This window comes from Fonsecaea monophora (assembly GCF_001642475.1).
Source record: "Fonsecaea monophora strain CBS 269.37 chromosome Unknown Scaff2, whole genome shotgun sequence".
Taxonomy (NCBI): Eukaryota; Fungi; Ascomycota; class Eurotiomycetes; order Chaetothyriales; family Herpotrichiellaceae; genus Fonsecaea; species Fonsecaea monophora.
In genome coordinates this window covers 413,417-429,227 of record NW_019173933.1, presented here as the reverse complement: position 1 = coordinate 429,227, position 15,811 = coordinate 413,417, and the positions used below count along the sequence as shown (strand labels likewise).

The 15,811-nt window shown below is 52.1% G+C and overlaps 6 protein-coding genes across 6 annotated transcripts; 3 read left to right on the top strand and 3 right to left on the bottom strand.

Moving 5' to 3' along the window:
* Positions 1–673: 673 nt before the first annotated feature.
* On the top strand, positions 674–1,489 carry AYO21_00543 (hypothetical protein; the record flags this gene model as incomplete). The annotated part of the gene is made up of 1 exon (XM_022650533.1): positions 674–1,489. The coding sequence occupies one exon, from the start codon at positions 674–676 to the stop codon at positions 1,487–1,489; it is 816 nt and encodes a 271-aa protein (XP_022517147.1).
* A 392-nt stretch (positions 1,490–1,881) lies between these two features.
* AYO21_00542 (hypothetical protein) lies at positions 1,882–3,130 on the bottom strand (the record flags this gene model as incomplete). Its single annotated transcript, XM_022650532.1, has 2 exons — positions 1,882–2,835; positions 2,981–3,130. 2 exons carry the CDS (start codon positions 3,128–3,130, stop codon positions 1,882–1,884), a joined length of 1,104 nt encoding a protein of 367 aa, XP_022517146.1.
* Positions 3,131–4,294: 1,164 nt separating this feature from the next.
* On the top strand, positions 4,295–5,122 carry AYO21_00541 (hypothetical protein; the record flags this gene model as incomplete). Its single annotated transcript, XM_022650531.1, has 1 exon — positions 4,295–5,122. The coding sequence occupies one exon, from the start codon at positions 4,295–4,297 to the stop codon at positions 5,120–5,122; it is 828 nt and encodes a 275-aa protein (XP_022517145.1).
* A 133-nt stretch (positions 5,123–5,255) lies between these two features.
* AYO21_00540 (hypothetical protein) lies at positions 5,256–5,660 on the top strand (the record flags this gene model as incomplete). Its single annotated transcript, XM_022650530.1, has 1 exon — positions 5,256–5,660. One exon carries the CDS (start codon positions 5,256–5,258, stop codon positions 5,658–5,660), a length of 405 nt encoding a protein of 134 aa, XP_022517144.1.
* Positions 5,661–6,873: 1,213 nt separating this feature from the next.
* On the bottom strand, positions 6,874–12,014 carry AYO21_00539 (hypothetical protein; the record flags this gene model as incomplete). The annotated part of the gene is made up of 8 exons (XM_022650529.1): positions 6,874–6,887; positions 6,964–8,898; positions 8,972–9,054; positions 10,072–10,512; positions 10,572–10,943; positions 11,002–11,615; positions 11,672–11,801; positions 11,851–12,014. The coding sequence occupies 8 exons, from the start codon at positions 12,012–12,014 to the stop codon at positions 6,874–6,876; spliced, it is 3,753 nt and encodes a 1,250-aa protein (XP_022517143.1).
* A 1,439-nt stretch (positions 12,015–13,453) lies between these two features.
* On the bottom strand, positions 13,454–15,712 carry AYO21_00538 (hypothetical protein; the record flags this gene model as incomplete). Its single annotated transcript, XM_022650528.1, has 1 exon — positions 13,454–15,712. The coding sequence occupies one exon, from the start codon at positions 15,710–15,712 to the stop codon at positions 13,454–13,456; it is 2,259 nt and encodes a 752-aa protein (XP_022517142.1).
* Positions 15,713–15,811: the final 99 nt, after the last annotated feature.

Below are 15,811 nucleotides of genomic sequence, written 5' to 3'. Positions count from 1 at the left end.
AACCACCAATCACCCCACTGTACCTCGTATGCAGTCTGATGACCTCATCTCAGCCAGAGTGTCACGTGAGCACGTGATAACCTTTTTCCTGAGTCGTGTTGACGCGATGGACCATCAGCGACCAATACTTGATTCACACCCTTCTGAAACGAAGCAGCTCCTTGCAAGCTCTGCCCATTCTCCATTTCCCAAAAGACGATTCTCGAGAAATCCAGTAAGATGGGCAAAGGATGATACCTTTTCATGATTCATTAACAGCGGCCTTCAAAGACCTCCGCGTTTCGGACTGGACGCCCGCGAGGGTTTTGTTCAAGGTATGGCTCCCTAGGACGAAGATAATCCTGAGGGAGATGGGCTGAATAGGTCGGTCATATCTGGCAGTTTTACATGATATCAGAGTGAAGGGTGAGTATGGGTACAACGGAAGCGGCATGACGGTGAAATTCGCTCGAAGAACAGCAGAAAAATTACGATGCTTGCAATATAGCGTGTGGAAAGTATCCCTTGATGGTCAAGCAAAAGGGTTGTGTGTTGGAGGCTGGGTATAATTCTGCAAAACAAGTGGTATCTAATTGTATTTATTAGGGCGCCGCTCCCTTGCGTGGCACGTCACGATAACAAGACACCGCCTTCAGACCGCGCTAGCTTGGTCAGTCTAAACCTTTGATTCACCATGGCGCGATTCCAGATCATGTCCGATTTGCACTTGGAGTCACCAGCAGCGTATGATGTCTTCTCCATCACTCCAAAAGCGCCCTACCTCGCCCTCCTCGGCGACATCGGCAACATCAAGGACGAGGGGTTTTTTCACTTCCTCGAGGCGCAGCTCCTCAAGTTTGAGCACGTCTTCTTCCTGCTCGGCAACCACGAACCATACCACTCCAGCTGGGCCAAGGTCAAGACGAAGCTCCAGGACTTCGCCGAGAAGATCGAGCAGCGTCGTGCCGCGAAGAAAGGGAATGACGACCGGCTGGGCAAACTGGTCGTTCTCGACCGGACCAGATACGACCTGTCGTCCGAGGTGACAATCCTAGGCTGCACGCTGTACTCGCAGGTGCTCTCGTCCCAGCACGACCGCGTGAGCTTCGGCCTCAACGACTTCTACCACATCGAGGACTGGACCGTCGAGCAGCACTGTGCAGAGCACAAGGCCGATTTGGAGTGGCTGAACACCCAGGTCGCCGAGATGTCTGCGCGCGAGCCCAACCGCAAAATCGTCATCTTCACCCACCACAGCCCGAGCACCGTCGAGGGCACCTATAACCCGGCGCACAAGTCCAGCCCCCTCTCTTCGGGCTTCTCCACCGACCTCTCCAAGGAGGAGTGCTGGGTCAATCCAAGCGTGAAGTTCTGGGCCTACGGCCACACGCATTTCAACTGCGACTTCGAGGACTCTGCCACCAAAAAGAGGCTGGTCACCAATCAGCGCGGTTACTACTTTGCCCAGGCAACTGTCTTCAACCCCGACCGAGTCTACGAGTTCAAATAGAATCGCGAAAAGAGTCGAATCATTTTTCTTTGTTGGGGGTTGTTCAGTTGAGCTTGTCGTTCTCGCCTCCCTGCCTCTTCCTTGTCACTTCGCGTTCCCGCCCTTGCATCCCCCTTACCAACCACGAGAAGAACTATCCCCAAGTTCTGCAGTATAGATGACCGATTTCCAATCAATTAGGTACGCATAGGTCAGAAGACGGAACAGGCTGTGGGGGGGGGGGGGAACTTGACCTTCTTGTCGAACTTCTACAGAAAGTGGTCGAAAGTGTCGGTTTGGGCAACTGAGTAGCCATTCGGAATTCTGGACCGTGTACTTTTCTCCTAGGAGGGTAACAAGGAATCCTTGCTCGATGAAGAGTGGACATGATATGTATTGATCGAGGCACTCATTTACAACCTCAATATCTCCCCACTCGCGGTAATCCCGCCACGAAACAACTCTTCAATCACTTTCCCACTCACAACCGTCTGCTCGATGATCCCTTCTACATGTCTCGGTTCAACCCGGCCATACCAGATTCCCATACCCCTCAGTGGATGAGGTGGTGGCGCACCAGATGCCCGCTGAGACATGTCAGATGATGGATGCTGAGAGTCAGGCATCGCGTCGCGGGTTGACGTAAAGGTTGGAGGGATGTACACAATCACATTCCCTGCCCATTTATGTCCTCCCACATGGGATATCATACCCACATTAACGTGAGCCTGCAGGGAATCGGAAGTCGAAGCATGCGTGTTCGAGACGGAGGACTTGAAGGTGGTGTCTAATGACGGACTCTCTGCCTGGATGTCCTCTTTTCCTCCTGAACCATGTTCACCGGAAACTTCGTTGTCGGAGGCAACAAATTCTCCCGGAGACTGCGGAGTGACGAGCTTTATGCCTTTAGCATCCCGCCTCCGCTGAGTGATATAGCTTCGGAATTCATCATGTAATAATGGGCCTAGTATCCCACATCGACTGTCCCTCTGATGATGGCTGCAAATCAATATCGTCGGGTTCGTGATTGGGCTGCTGTGGAATTTGGAGGCGGCAGTAGCGTCCCGGGTTTTCGCTGCCCGCTCCTGTTCCGGGACGTCTTTGTAGATAGGATGTAGCCTGTTGGGCTCCGGGAGGAGGTAGCCGCGGATGAAGTCGTTCAGGTTGCCTGAATCAGCGGTTGATGGGGAGGATGCATTCTTTGATGCTGTTCTGCTCTCACTGAGAGGTGATAGGTGTCTAAAGCGTCGGAAAGCCGGGAAAATAAGGGCTTCCACACCGTTGACCTCTCTATTACCCTGTTGTCTTTGCGTCGGTTCTGGTCTAGATGTGAACGACGACGTATTAACAAGAATATTGTTATAGGGCTAGATCTCAATCCTTGTGTAAGTCAGCCAGGTCTTGTCATATCTCGCCAAATCAGTGTATGCCTCTGAGCATGTCTTAGCGTTTCCCAGCTCTTTTTCATTCTGGAAACAGCGACAAAACACATCCCGTGCGAAGACGACTTACATCGTGAAACGGTCCATGCCTCCCCAGCAACGCCTTGACGTCTCCTACCACCTTCCCCCATACAGTGCCATTATTGTGTTCGTCTTCTATCCTGGAAGTCCAATCCGACTGGCCCGTAGAGATGAGAAGGTGCTGCGCATATGGGGACATGGAGCCATTGAGACTTCTGCTTCTATCGATTTCGAGATCGAGCTTTGGGGTGGAGCTGCATGGACATGATGGTTCGGGACATGTCTCGACAACAGGGAACGGAGGAGTTCTGGCTGTGTTAAGGCTACGGCGGGAGGATGAAAGAGGTACGCAGCGACACAAGGGACGTGTTGTGGTTGTCGCAGGCAGGGAGGGATTGGTCAAGCCGAAGAGCGAGGGGTTCAATCGAGGCATCCCATCAGAGGACGTTGGTACTTTGGAAGAAACACAGTGTACGAGGGAGGTGAAAGATTGAAAGTGCCTGTTCACTCGACGCGTTTACAGTCTCTATCTCATTAGCAGCTGTAGTTAGGCCGGACGTGCCGGCGATGAAATAAATGATGTCAACCAAAGGAAAAAAGTACATGCGCCTCGGTCCGGATTTGGACGAGGAACGATGCCGCCCTGTGTTCGGCGAGAAATGACCCGCGCGCCCTTGGCACATCACAAGGAGGGAAGAAGAGGAGATTCAGCCTGATGATAAAACAAGTACAGAGTGTTTGACAGTTGTGGTTTCGCTTTGTATATTTCTGCATTGGAGCATCGAATCCGTAAGAATTTTGAGGTGATGATGACTGGACCTGCAGACTCCTCTCTACTTCATTGTATCATTTAACCCTCTCCAGCAAGCAAAAGCTCGACTCGGGTCAAGAACCGATTCGCTCGAGATGAATGAGATAAAACACGAGCACAGAATCAAATCCGCTTGATTGATTTGATACAAGATTCTATTGTTGGGCGAATCTCACCCATAGATGGATGTAATGCCACAAAGGCACTTACTGGATTTGGGATAAAAGACCCCATGGAGAGATGGTTCTGGCCACCAGCGGCGCGCGTCTTGGGATCTGGGCCGATTACCCAATTGCGCCAAAAAGTCCAAAACACTCAATCAATGATAATGGGACAACTCGATCAACGTCCTAATTCGGCAGGTAGGGAACACTTGTGCTGGACCACCTCGCGCAAGCCAGTATGAATGATAAATACCAGTCTAACACGATGCCCAACTTCCAACTAACAAGCAATTCGTGTCGCTAGCACTGACCAGAAGACCGACTCTCGAAGCTTAAAAACTTAATTTTTCTATATCAAACTCTCGGTTCAATAGACACTTTTGCATTCATGGCTATCCTCAACTATCTAGGGTTTGGCCGCCAAACGCCAGCGGCAAAAGATGACTCCAAGACTGCCGTCCGTGCTCTTCCAGCGAGCTGGTACACATCTGAAGAAATGTACCAGCTAGAACGACGAGCAATCTTCTCCAAGAGATGGATGCTTATCACGCACAGAACGAGACTCAGTCAGCCGGGCGACTACCTGAAATTCGACGTGGCCGGCTACGAGTTTGTCCTGTGCCGGGATCGCAAGGGAGAAATTAACGGATTCCACAACGTGTGCCGCCACCGCGCATTCCCCGTCGTGCAGGCCGAGCAAGGGACCGCAAAGATCTTTGCATGCAAGTATCACGGATGGTCATACGGGCTCGATGGAAGACTCGCAAAGGCGCCCAAGTACGACGAGCTCGACGACTTTGACAAGACGCAGAACGGGCTGTTCCCAATCCACGTGCGTGTGGACGCCTGCGGATTCATCTGGGTCAATCTCGACAGCAGCGAGACGCCCGAAGTGCCGTGGGAGCAGGACTTCGACCACGTCGACACCCAGGAGCGGTACATGGTGTACAACTTTGACGACTACGTGCTCGACCACGAGTACAAGCTCGACGGCGCGTACAACTGGAAGATCCTGGCCGACAACTTCAACGAGTGCTACCACTGCCCCACGGCCCATCCGGATATCCCTACACTGGCGGACATCGAGACGCACGACGTGACGGGCGTTGACGGGTACATCACGCATCAGTCGACGCCGACCGAGGAGCAAAAGAAGCTAGGCATGGCCATTGCCAGCACATATTTCTTTCCCAACGTATCCATTTCCGTCCTGTAAGTTTTTCTTTACTCCTTCATCCCCCTCCCTTCAATCCCTCAATCCAGACAATCTACTTCCTACGATGAAACTTCGGCACCCGGCTAATCACTTTTTATGAACCTGGTGGGAGAAAAATAGACCACACTTCATCATGCTGCAGCGGTTCCTGCCCAACGGCCCCAAGAGCTCGTCGATGCACTACCAGATCTACCGCAACCGGAACTCGTCCGAGGAAGACTTTCAGCGGATCCACCAGCTATACGCCAAGGTGGTGTCCGAGGACAAGATCCTGTGCGAGCTCGCGCAGCGGAACCTCAACGCGGGCGTCTTCGTCAACGGCGAGATGCACCCGCGCCTCGAGAAGGGCCCGTTGTACTTCCAGCAGCGCGCGCGCGACGTCATCCGCGAGCACGTCGCACAGGAAAAGGCCGCGCGGCGCGAGATCTGGCCCGCGCAGCAGCGTCTGCCGGGCTCTGCGGCCGTGAGCCAGGAGGACGTCGATCTGTGTTCCGGCCTGGCCTGTCAGGCTGAGCCGGCGGCGGGGTTGGCGTGGTGAGGTGAGGTGAGATGAGGTGCGTTTTGATATCCCAGACGAGACAAGAGGAAGTAAAAGACAGAAGGAGGAAAAGGGTTGGAAAGAAAGAAAGAAAGCAAGCAAGCGATCGACACATCGACTATGACCAGAGAATTTGCATGTGTTGTTCTCGTACTGTTAAAGATTTGTGGGCATTTACGGGACCATTCATGAGCGTTTGTCGGGCGTTCCGATCTCTTGTCTGTTCAGGGCCTTGATTACTGGTAAGGAGACAGTATGTACTCGTGAGACATGACCGCAGGCATGTACATACATACCAACATTCAAACGAGATCGCCATCTTCTGTGCATTACTTATACCTATGCCTATCGCCATCGCAATCCCTGTGCCTATACCTGTACCTGTACATATCACTATACAAGCCCCTAGAGACCACGCCTCCCTGCACCGCACTGCACTAAATTTCACTAGACTGCCCTGATGAGATAATACCTACCGACTACGTCCCTATCACATCGCAATCAATTCCACGCCAAATTCCTTAAACATCCTCGCTTGTCGCCTTTGAAATCAACCCCCGCGCACTGCAAGGGCCACCCATCCGCGTGAACAAAGAAATGTTGACAGCGTGGTCGGCCAAGATAGGTAACATAGATGTCACGGCTACCTTATCAGGCTTATCGTCTTATCATCTCATCCGTCTTATCTCTCTACCGTCTCACCATACCATATCGGCAGTCTAGTTTACTAAGTGGTAATCAAAGAAAGGGGTAAAGTACACTCGGTACTCCGGACCGGCATTCGGGGTTCTCATTGTTCGAGGAGGAGATGGCGGTGGAAGTGGTTCAGGATCTGGATCTGGATCTGCTGGCATCTTGCTGGAAGGAGGAATATTTGGAGTGCACCCTGATTCAGCTGTAGATGCACTCGGTGCCTCGTAGATACTGGTAAAGATAGATCTTCCCTTGCTGCCCGATCCATCGAGCCACCAACATGACCTATCCCACTCATTGATCGATGTTCGTTTTCCAAGACTACCCAGAACGGATGGACAGGTCGAGGCTGGCGTACTTTTTCACCAAGTTGGGTTAGTTCTGTGTAGGGGGTGGGGCCCCCGGACAGAGTCAGACGGCAGCCTTGCGCCGTGTCCGGCCGATCAGGTGCTTGAACCTCGCACCAGAACAAACCCGGCCCAATCACTTTGTCTCGGGATCAATGGTCCTCGTATTTGTCTCACCCAAGCACAACTGTTGCAACGAGTCAGTAACAAAGTAACATGGTTCGGGACTGTGAATCGTGACGACCCACTCCCGGAAAACTCACCTTGCCATTTCCAGTCTTCCATGACTTTCAACCAATGCAATTCCCCCCTCACCGTGTAATGCAAATTGCCCGCCCTCGTGATGTTGTCGATTCCTTTCTTGAAGGCCAGCGAGTCCGGGAAGCTGGATGACGGGGTATTATTGAGTTTGACCGCGTTGCATCGACATCGACGACTCCCTTCCTCGGACTTCTTGGAGGACGCGACAGACAAGTCAGTGTCCGTCAAGGTGTCCATGGGGGAGCCGGTCCCGGTCGACCTCGGCCGATAAGCACCACAGCTGGGGCACGCGCCACGTTGTGCTTCAAACGTGTCCTTCCTCCTCCAGACCTCCTTTGTGACTTTCAGGCACTTGTCCAATCTCGAAATTGGCATGCGCTTGGCCATAGCATCCCATCTCTGACAGACCCAGTTGCGGTCTTCTTCATCAAATGCCTCGCCGCCAATCGCCATCAGGGGGAATATCTGGATAACTATCGTTCGAGACGTGACCGGCGTAGTTGCAAGATAGATTAATACTTTCTCCGCGAGTTCCAACATTGAAAGAGCCCACGGAAGCTCTGGTACGGCGTGCCGAAGCAATAATAACGCTGTCCAACGGTATGCTTCGGCCGTCTGTATGATATCAGAGACGTGAGATGGGGGGTTTTCTGACTGCTGTGGATCAAACGATGGGCTCCAGTCCTCGATGGCTGTCCATAACTCGGCGCCTCTGGAGATAATGGATGGAGAGTTGTGTTTCTCGGTTCTCCGCCGGACAGCCTTGATAATATTGGTTAGACGCGCAATCAGCGGAAACAGCGTAATTGCACAGCCAAGAAGCGGATCGAGCTGCTGTTCGACTGGCAGACGATCGAGCTCAATGTACCTTGTTATGGACTCGACGTCGAGGAACTCGCCATCGTCAGACGTTGTCAACCCAGTCATTACGACCTTGTACACCCAAGTGCGCGCCAGGAAGTTCAAACGATCTAGTTCATCACTCGTTAGCTTTGTAATCCTGTCTTTATCGAAAGCGCCTCGAAGTAGCGTTCCAGCAGTTTTGATGTGTTCGACACCAGGAGAGGCTGCTTGGTCGTCCCATGCTTCCGCGAAACCAAGGGCCAATCTTGCGGCGATAGAGGCTTCAAGACTGGTGTCCGGCTTGTTTTGATCCCGTGCCAAAGCCTCGAGGCTGGCGTGGAAATTCCTTGATCCAACTCCACTGAATTCGGGCCGTGCATTGCTCAGGTATAGATATGTCATCGCTGCAAGAGCATGGTAGAGTGCCGGGCACTCATCAGCTAGTGGCCATACATATAGTCGCCACGGATTCGTGAATGGATCGTCCTTGATAGAAAGAGCATCACAGAGATGCCTGTCAAAAAGTTGCTTGACTGTTTTTGGGGTGTCTGAGAATGGTGAGGGCCGTTCGCGAAGGACAGGATTGTCTTCTATGTTACCGCGTCGCAGGCTAGGTTGACCAGAATCAGCTGCAGTCCCACTCTGTCCCTCATAGTCCCGTGGGATGTAGGGTGGTGAGATAATCAGGTCGGATAAGTCGGTGCCCTTTTCTTTCCGCATATCTAAATCTATCCCATGTCTTGAGGAAGACAGATGACTATCGGTCATTTCTAGTGACGGCCCGGGGGAGGTATTGGTCGGAGAGCCCAGATCGCTAGGCACATTCAGATCGATGTTTCCTTCGCCGAGGAAGAAGTCGACGCTGAAATCAACATCACCAAAGTCAAAGAGTTGGTCTTGCGGTAATGATTGCCAGAGAGGCTCTTCTCGAGTCCGTGCTGATGACGCGCTATTGGTGCTCGCGATGCCCTGTGCCATACTCGCTTCAGCCTGGAGAGGTGGTGTTGTAACATGGTCACCTGAAGTTGCATCCTTGTAAAATGGTCTCGATATCCGTTCGATAGACATGTTCTCCAAGCTTTGAAGTTGCCTTTCTGCCAGCCAGTCAGTGTCACAGTCCGATAAGGCGACAACATGATTGATAAAGGCTGAATGCTGCGATCGTACCCTCTGGCCGGCTGCGCTTTTTGGGCTGCTCTCCCACCAACTTCCACTTGAGGTTTCTGACATAGCCGCCGCATTCGACGCCTCTGTCGAGGCACTGTGTGCAGGACGGTTTGGCTTCTAGAAGCGGTCAGCGGACTTGCGGCTGCCATAACAAACAATGTGGGCAATGATAAGTGACTCCATGGTGAGAATCAAACATTCTCGTATGCAACAGATAGTTGTGACACGAATAGCATTCGCTTTTAGAGAAGGTGGCTCTCACCATCACATTTCATGCGTCGGGCTTTGCAGGTATTGCAGCCTGATGAAAGATGCACAGGTTAGCGATCGGTTCATTGTCACTTGTACCCAGAACAGCGGATACATAAACGCCAAACGGCAGTCTCAATCCGAGGTGTAGCTCACCCGTACGGCTTTTTGGCTGTCTACGCTTCGACATGGTGTTTTCCTGCCTCTGCTCGGGATTACTGCTCGTGAATCGGGTTGCTTGAGGGCCATTTGTCGGTTGGCGTTCGGCTCCGGACATGGAGTGGGCAGACGCTGGGCTCGGCGCATTCAGGGGCAAGCAGGATGGTGTAGTCTTCCGTAGAAATGGGCCGATTGCAATAAGAGAACGACTTTGTTGTGTCAATGTCGCCGTCGGTGGGAGGGTCAGCGAGTGTGAATGTGGAGAGAACTTTGAACTGATAGCGGAGGTGGAGGCATCGGGCCCGGGAGCCGCTGCCGATGGACCAAGGCCTTGGGGATTGATTAGCTGGACAATGCAGGATAGCCATGCCTGAATAGGTCTAGGTAAGTCGATAACAAACTGGGCGGGTGTGATTGGTTGCTTGATAAGGAGAGATCGGCTTCGCCCAATCCGGAAAGCATATGCTGCCCACACAATTTGCATCAATGCTACTCTGTACTGTGGTACTCAGGACTAAGCGAACTAAACCAACACTGCTCTCATCATAATTGTTATTGTTGTAAACTATTAGATACTTATGTATTGACCAAAGGGTATCCCAACCTCGCATTTTTGTTCCTTCATATACCCACGCTTTTGGTACAATAGTAGTGTACACTTTCATGTCAATCACTGATGGCCCCCGACTTACACCCTCTCAGCATGAATCTCCCTACTCTGGTCGACTTCTTTGTCACCATCATGCCCCCTTTCCGTCTCTCCGCTGTAGATGCCCCGGGACTCGACATCCTCTGATGCAGCAACCTCAGTGCCGGCCTGCCTTCTGATTCGGGCCATCTCCGCCGCAGGTGGTGCTTCCCACTTGGAAGATTTCATGGGGGACACATGTTCAATGTACATAGTGTCTATTTCCTCCAGTGTTCGTCCTTGTCCTTCAATAACGAAGAAGTAGACAAGGAGACCTGCAGCCAAATTGCAGCCGGCAAACACGTATCCATATCTGAAATCGATTGCACTGATGATGAACGGAGTGAAGAATGCAATGAGGAAATTCCAGGTCCAGTTGCTTGCTGTTGCGATGGCCATACCCTTGGCCCTGTATCGTGATGGGAAGAGTTCGGCAATCAAAGTCCTAGAATCGAACAGTTAGCGGAAGTCAACAGTAGCCGGATGGACACATGTTTTTCTTACCAGACCATCGGACCCCATGTGGTAGCAAACCCCAGAATAAACAAACACGCAAATACAATCATGGCAATACCAGCCTTCGGCGTTCTGGCTGGATCCTGGTTGTCCAGGGAGAAGTGACCGACTGATGCGAAAATCATGAAGCAGACAAACATCCACATGCTCCCCGCGATCAACGACTTCCTTCGCCCATAGTGCTCGACGAGATAGAGACCGATGAAGGTGACTCCAAAGTTGACACCGTTTAGGATCATCTGAGTAACGAAAGAGCTGATCTGAACGGACTTGAAGATCGTTGTGCCGTAGTAAAAGAAGAAGTTGGCACCGGTGAGTTGCTGGAACATCTGTAACATCACACCCAGCGCAATTCGGTATCTAGACCCGCGGAGTCAGCATTCCACTTCCTCTGGGCGTCCTGTGTGTTGGTACTTACCCCATCCTTGGTGCTCTGAGCATGACGACAAACTCATGGATTGGATTTCCTTTTGTCTGGTCCTCGGCACGGAATTTGCTCTCAATCTCCTCCATTTGCGTATAGATGGCGTAGTGGTTGGCAGGAGCACCGTACACCTTCATCAGCGTTTGCTTGGCCTCTTCAAACCTCCCTCTGCGGTAGGCATATCGCGGAGTCTCGTCAAAGAACAAGATGCCCACTCCCAGAATGAGTGTCCATAGCCAACCGAGGCCAATGACAATCCTCCAGGATGCCGAGTTGTTCTGCTGGCCTTTATACGTCCCGTAGTTGAAGCACGCGGCAAGGAAAATGCCGAGTGTGATAAAGAGCTGGTAGGTGCACACGAGGGCGCCACGAATCCACGGCGGAGCAGTTTCGGCTTGGAACATGGGGACAAGGACTGATAGGGCTCCCACTCCAAGGCCAGCCACAAGTCGACCGATCATAACCTGATACCATGCATCGACGGACGCAATCTGAATAACGAATCCGACCGAGACGATGATAGACCAGAAGCTGATCGAGAATTTACGCCCAATCCTGTCGGCAATTGGAGCAGCCAACAAAGCCCCGATAAGAGTTCCAATGGATAGCTGAAGCACGTTAGTCAGGGTTCGAAAGAAATGGCAAGAATGACTCTCGTCCGTACCATGGCAACTATAAGTCCGGATCTGACATCGCTAAATTTATACTCTCCATTTCCGTGAGATTGTGCAAACCGCTTGAGAAAATCCGGCATCTCCAAGAAGCCCGAAATCTGGCCGGTATCGTAACCAAAGCTGGAAGGCATGTTAGCTGTTGCAGAGCCGTAGAATAGGTGCAACTTACATCAAGCCACCCATTGAGACCAAGCAGCCCATGGCCAACGAGCGACCCGTCACCCGAGGGAGGGGAGAGTAGTCGAGGCCTGCCAGAGAGCGCCTGACATCTTCCCCCTTCTCTGAATTAGGGTTATACTTATCAAAGTAAACTTTGGTGCTCATGCCCTTCATGTTGGGCGGTGGTGATGAGGATGATCGCGGGATACCTTTACAAGTTCAGCAAGCCTCGAAGGACGGTTTCTCTTCAGCAGTGGGGAAGAAAGGGGGGGTTTATTATACACCGGGCGACCATGGGTAATACTTCCTGGGCTCTGATATCATTGCGCGACGAACAAAGAAAACCTGGGGTTAGCCTATGGAATTCTCCTGTGGAAAAAAGTGGCGACCAAGAAAAGCCACATCGGCTACCGAATAACAGTTCGGCACGCGGCGAGTGGACCCAGAAGTGCAGGGGCAAGGATGATTCTCGCTTGAGCAAAGGTCAGACGGTCTATCCATGACAGGTATAGGGATTTGAGGATCGTGAGTTGCCAGCCCGCCGTGGCTGCGTGGATACTGGGAAGGATTCTTGTCAAGAGAATCTTCACGGCGACTCTCCCAGCATTGGCTTTGGTTCTAACCTTAAAGATCGACGTCACATTTGCGTTTAGCGCAACTTGGCATTGGGTGAGTGACATCACGGCTTGCTCCTCCCGCACATCTTTGACTTGTGTTCAAGACATCATCAAGCAACAAAGACATCACCAACACCGCCAAACGTCCTGCTTGGCAGCGCAAAGGCGATCATTGCGTCAGTCGATTCCTCCTTGCCCACTGTTCCCATCTCATTGGCGACAGTCCAGCCCTACCACGTGTGTTCCCGCCTCGATCTTCGATGTGCTTCTAGCTCCTTATCCACTCGATGTCGAAGCTCGAAATCTTAGTTTCTGCTTATGATCACAAGAGTTCAGGCACGAGGGCACAAGAGAGCGGATTGTGGGATTCAAAATTTGATCCAAGAGCGCATTGATGATCCCACAAGCACGGGTAGATGCGAATGGTCAAGATGTGCGCAGTTTTATGCATCCAGTCTGGGTACTCGGCATCGCAGCAGGATACCTGGAAGCCGGCGCGCACACTGACAAATATCGTAAGAGGAAGCGACTTCCTGAAGAGGGGTTGATCTGCTTGGATACTTGCTGCTCTTGCACTACAATAGAAGCCCTTTCCGAAGCACGACGAAAATGCTGCTTGTGATGAATTTCTACTCTACTGTAGATTCGAACAGATTACAACCTAAGCCCCTTAGGCGAGCAATCTGAAGTGCCTCTGTTCGGATGCGACAGCACTCCTTATCACATGGAAACATCTCTTGCGGGGGTATATTGCGTGTCATTGTAATCATTCAATATATGTGTATAGCGTGAAGGAAACAAGTCATCTCTCAGATCCTACTGCACCAGCTTGGCGACTCCTCACGGCGTTTATGCGGTCTAGCCAAGCTTTGCAGTAGTTAATTCGAATGTCCAGTTGCTATACAAGCATATCGCAGCCACTGTAAGTCATGTCTCTCCCCCCTTATTTCCATTATCTACGCCGAACAGCAGTTCCTCGCCCAGACCATCTGCATGTCACCGCCAGCCCATCACCCTCTCCTGTCCTCTTCGTCTTGGCTCATGCTCATGCTCCATGGCTTGGAAATCGTCATCGTCCAGCTCGTCAGAATCCCACTCATCCTCCAGGTCTTGTTGAGCAAGTTGCAGAAATCTTTCTAGACCCATCACACGAACGGGGCCTGCATGTGCACCATGGGCAGCGCCTGGGTGATTTCCTTGGCCAGGCGCTGCAAGCGGAAGCTGTGCTGGTCGTGCTGCAAGATCATTGTTTCCGTGACCGTTGACATCTGGTAGGGCATGTTCATCTCTGTCAATTTGCTGGTTCGCATCATTCTGGTCACCTCCGGCTGCTCGTACATCTTGAGCTATCGGCGCCACAGGAAGACGCACCCGACCTCGAGGTTGCGCTCGTGCTCGGTCTGCGCGTCCAGGCTCGTTGACCATCGCACGTTGACGGTTGGCTTGCTGACCACCGCCTCTTCGTCGAGGTCTGGCTCTAGGCGGATGTGGTGCCGGTGGCGGTACTGGCGCTTGAGCTCGTGGTCGTTCAGGAAGGTCTATTCGCTGAGCGTTTGGTGCTCCAGGCCGTGCAAAGTTCACGATTTCGATATGCAATTGCCGGTTGCGTCGTTGGTCAGGTGCTGGCTCTTCGTCATCTGTATCTTCTTCGTCGGCAAAGGGCCGGCCATGGTCTCCTCGAAAGGCGGCGAAGTTCTCTGGGGGTAATTCTTCGTCGTCCGATTCCTCTTCAGGAATATCTATCTCGTGCCATTCCGCAAGATCAGGATTCTGAAGTCGTCCTGCTTCAACTTCTTCGCCGTCTCCCTCTTCCATAACCCACAAACGCATGTAGCATTTGCTCTTGGGATCGTTGTAGTGGCTGTAAGGATTGTCAGGCAGAAGCCATGCTTGACATAGGTAGCAGAAATGGCATTTGCATCTGAAGCATGTCATGTGGTTGCACCCCATGGTCTTCTGCGCGGGCGCACTGCAGGTTGGACAAGGTGTGGAGTATTTCTTCAGATATGCCTCCGACGCAGCTTCTTCCTCGTTGATCTCCTTTTGCCGGCGAGGGCTGCATCTTACGAGTTCCCCGTGCCACCCTTTCTGACAGACACTGCAGAATGCAAAGTCACAGTCTTCGCACACAGCCAGACGTTCAGACACGGGAAGATCCTCTGGGTCGCGTTGGGTATTGTTCTGTTGCCCAGGCGCTGGCTCTGGCATTTCTTCCTCCTCGGAGTCGGACCCCTCCTCAATATCATTCATTGGGTCAATGGGTTTGGGATGTTTTTTGGATTTGGCGGCTCCTTGGCACCATTGTCGGGGGCAATAGATGGTGTTCTTGTCTGATTCGAGTCGCTTCTTTCGCTTGAGCCGGACATAGCGCTGAACCAGTGCTTGTTCCAGGGGAATCTGTAACAGCTCGCTGGGGTTGAGAGTTCGATCTTGTCTCCGTCTCTTCAAGGGCCTACCATTGGCGCCCACCTGTACAGGCTCGTCCTTGCCGCAACTCGGATCGAGACATTTGACGTTGTCAACGTCTCCCTCCGTTATGCAACTCTTGAAAAATTCCTGCAAGCATGCGATGCAAAAGACGTGCCCACATGACACCAGGCGGTGGCATTGTATCCCCTTTTTAGGTTCCAGACAAATTCCACAGTCAAATGTCCCTTTCTCAAAGAGTTCACGCTTTGTCTTGAGGTCGAAATCCAGCATCGCCACCTTCAAATCGCTAGACAATTGAACATCGGTCTCGCCCGCAAGACCAAAAGCTCGTTCCCCCTCTTGTTGGACATGGTCTATGTAGGCATAAACAACCTGGTCATTTCCCAGCTCTTCCCATAGTCTATGACAATCATCTCTGAGCCGCTTTAGGGCGGGTCGGGGTAGCCACTGGGGTGTAACGGACACCGAGACAACTGGAGGCTTAGTGGCTGGATAGCCCTCGGGCAGCGAAATTCGGAGTGATAGTGGAGGCAGATGAGACAGTTCATGGGCGTCAAGAGGGAGGACAGGGTATTGCAACTCAGGTTTCGCATCGCCCTCATTCTGACTTTGTTCTGGGGAGGTGGGTGGTGTGGGTAGTAAAGGTGGCGCACTGTCTGCAGCGGGTTTGAAGAGAATGCGCAGGGGTTGAATTGGTGTTACGGCGAGATCGAGCGTAGCAGTATATGGATCTTGATCATCGACCACGAGTTCAGGGTAGATGGCGGCGATGGTCGAGAGTTCACCAGCTCTTTCGTCTTCGGTAGCATATGACTCATCATCCATCTTTTACGTGTATGTAGAGATCGATTATTGTGAGAATATGGGGAAACGGAAGAATTGCGAGGGTCGACGGTCGAGTTATTAAGACGACATGAGAGATAC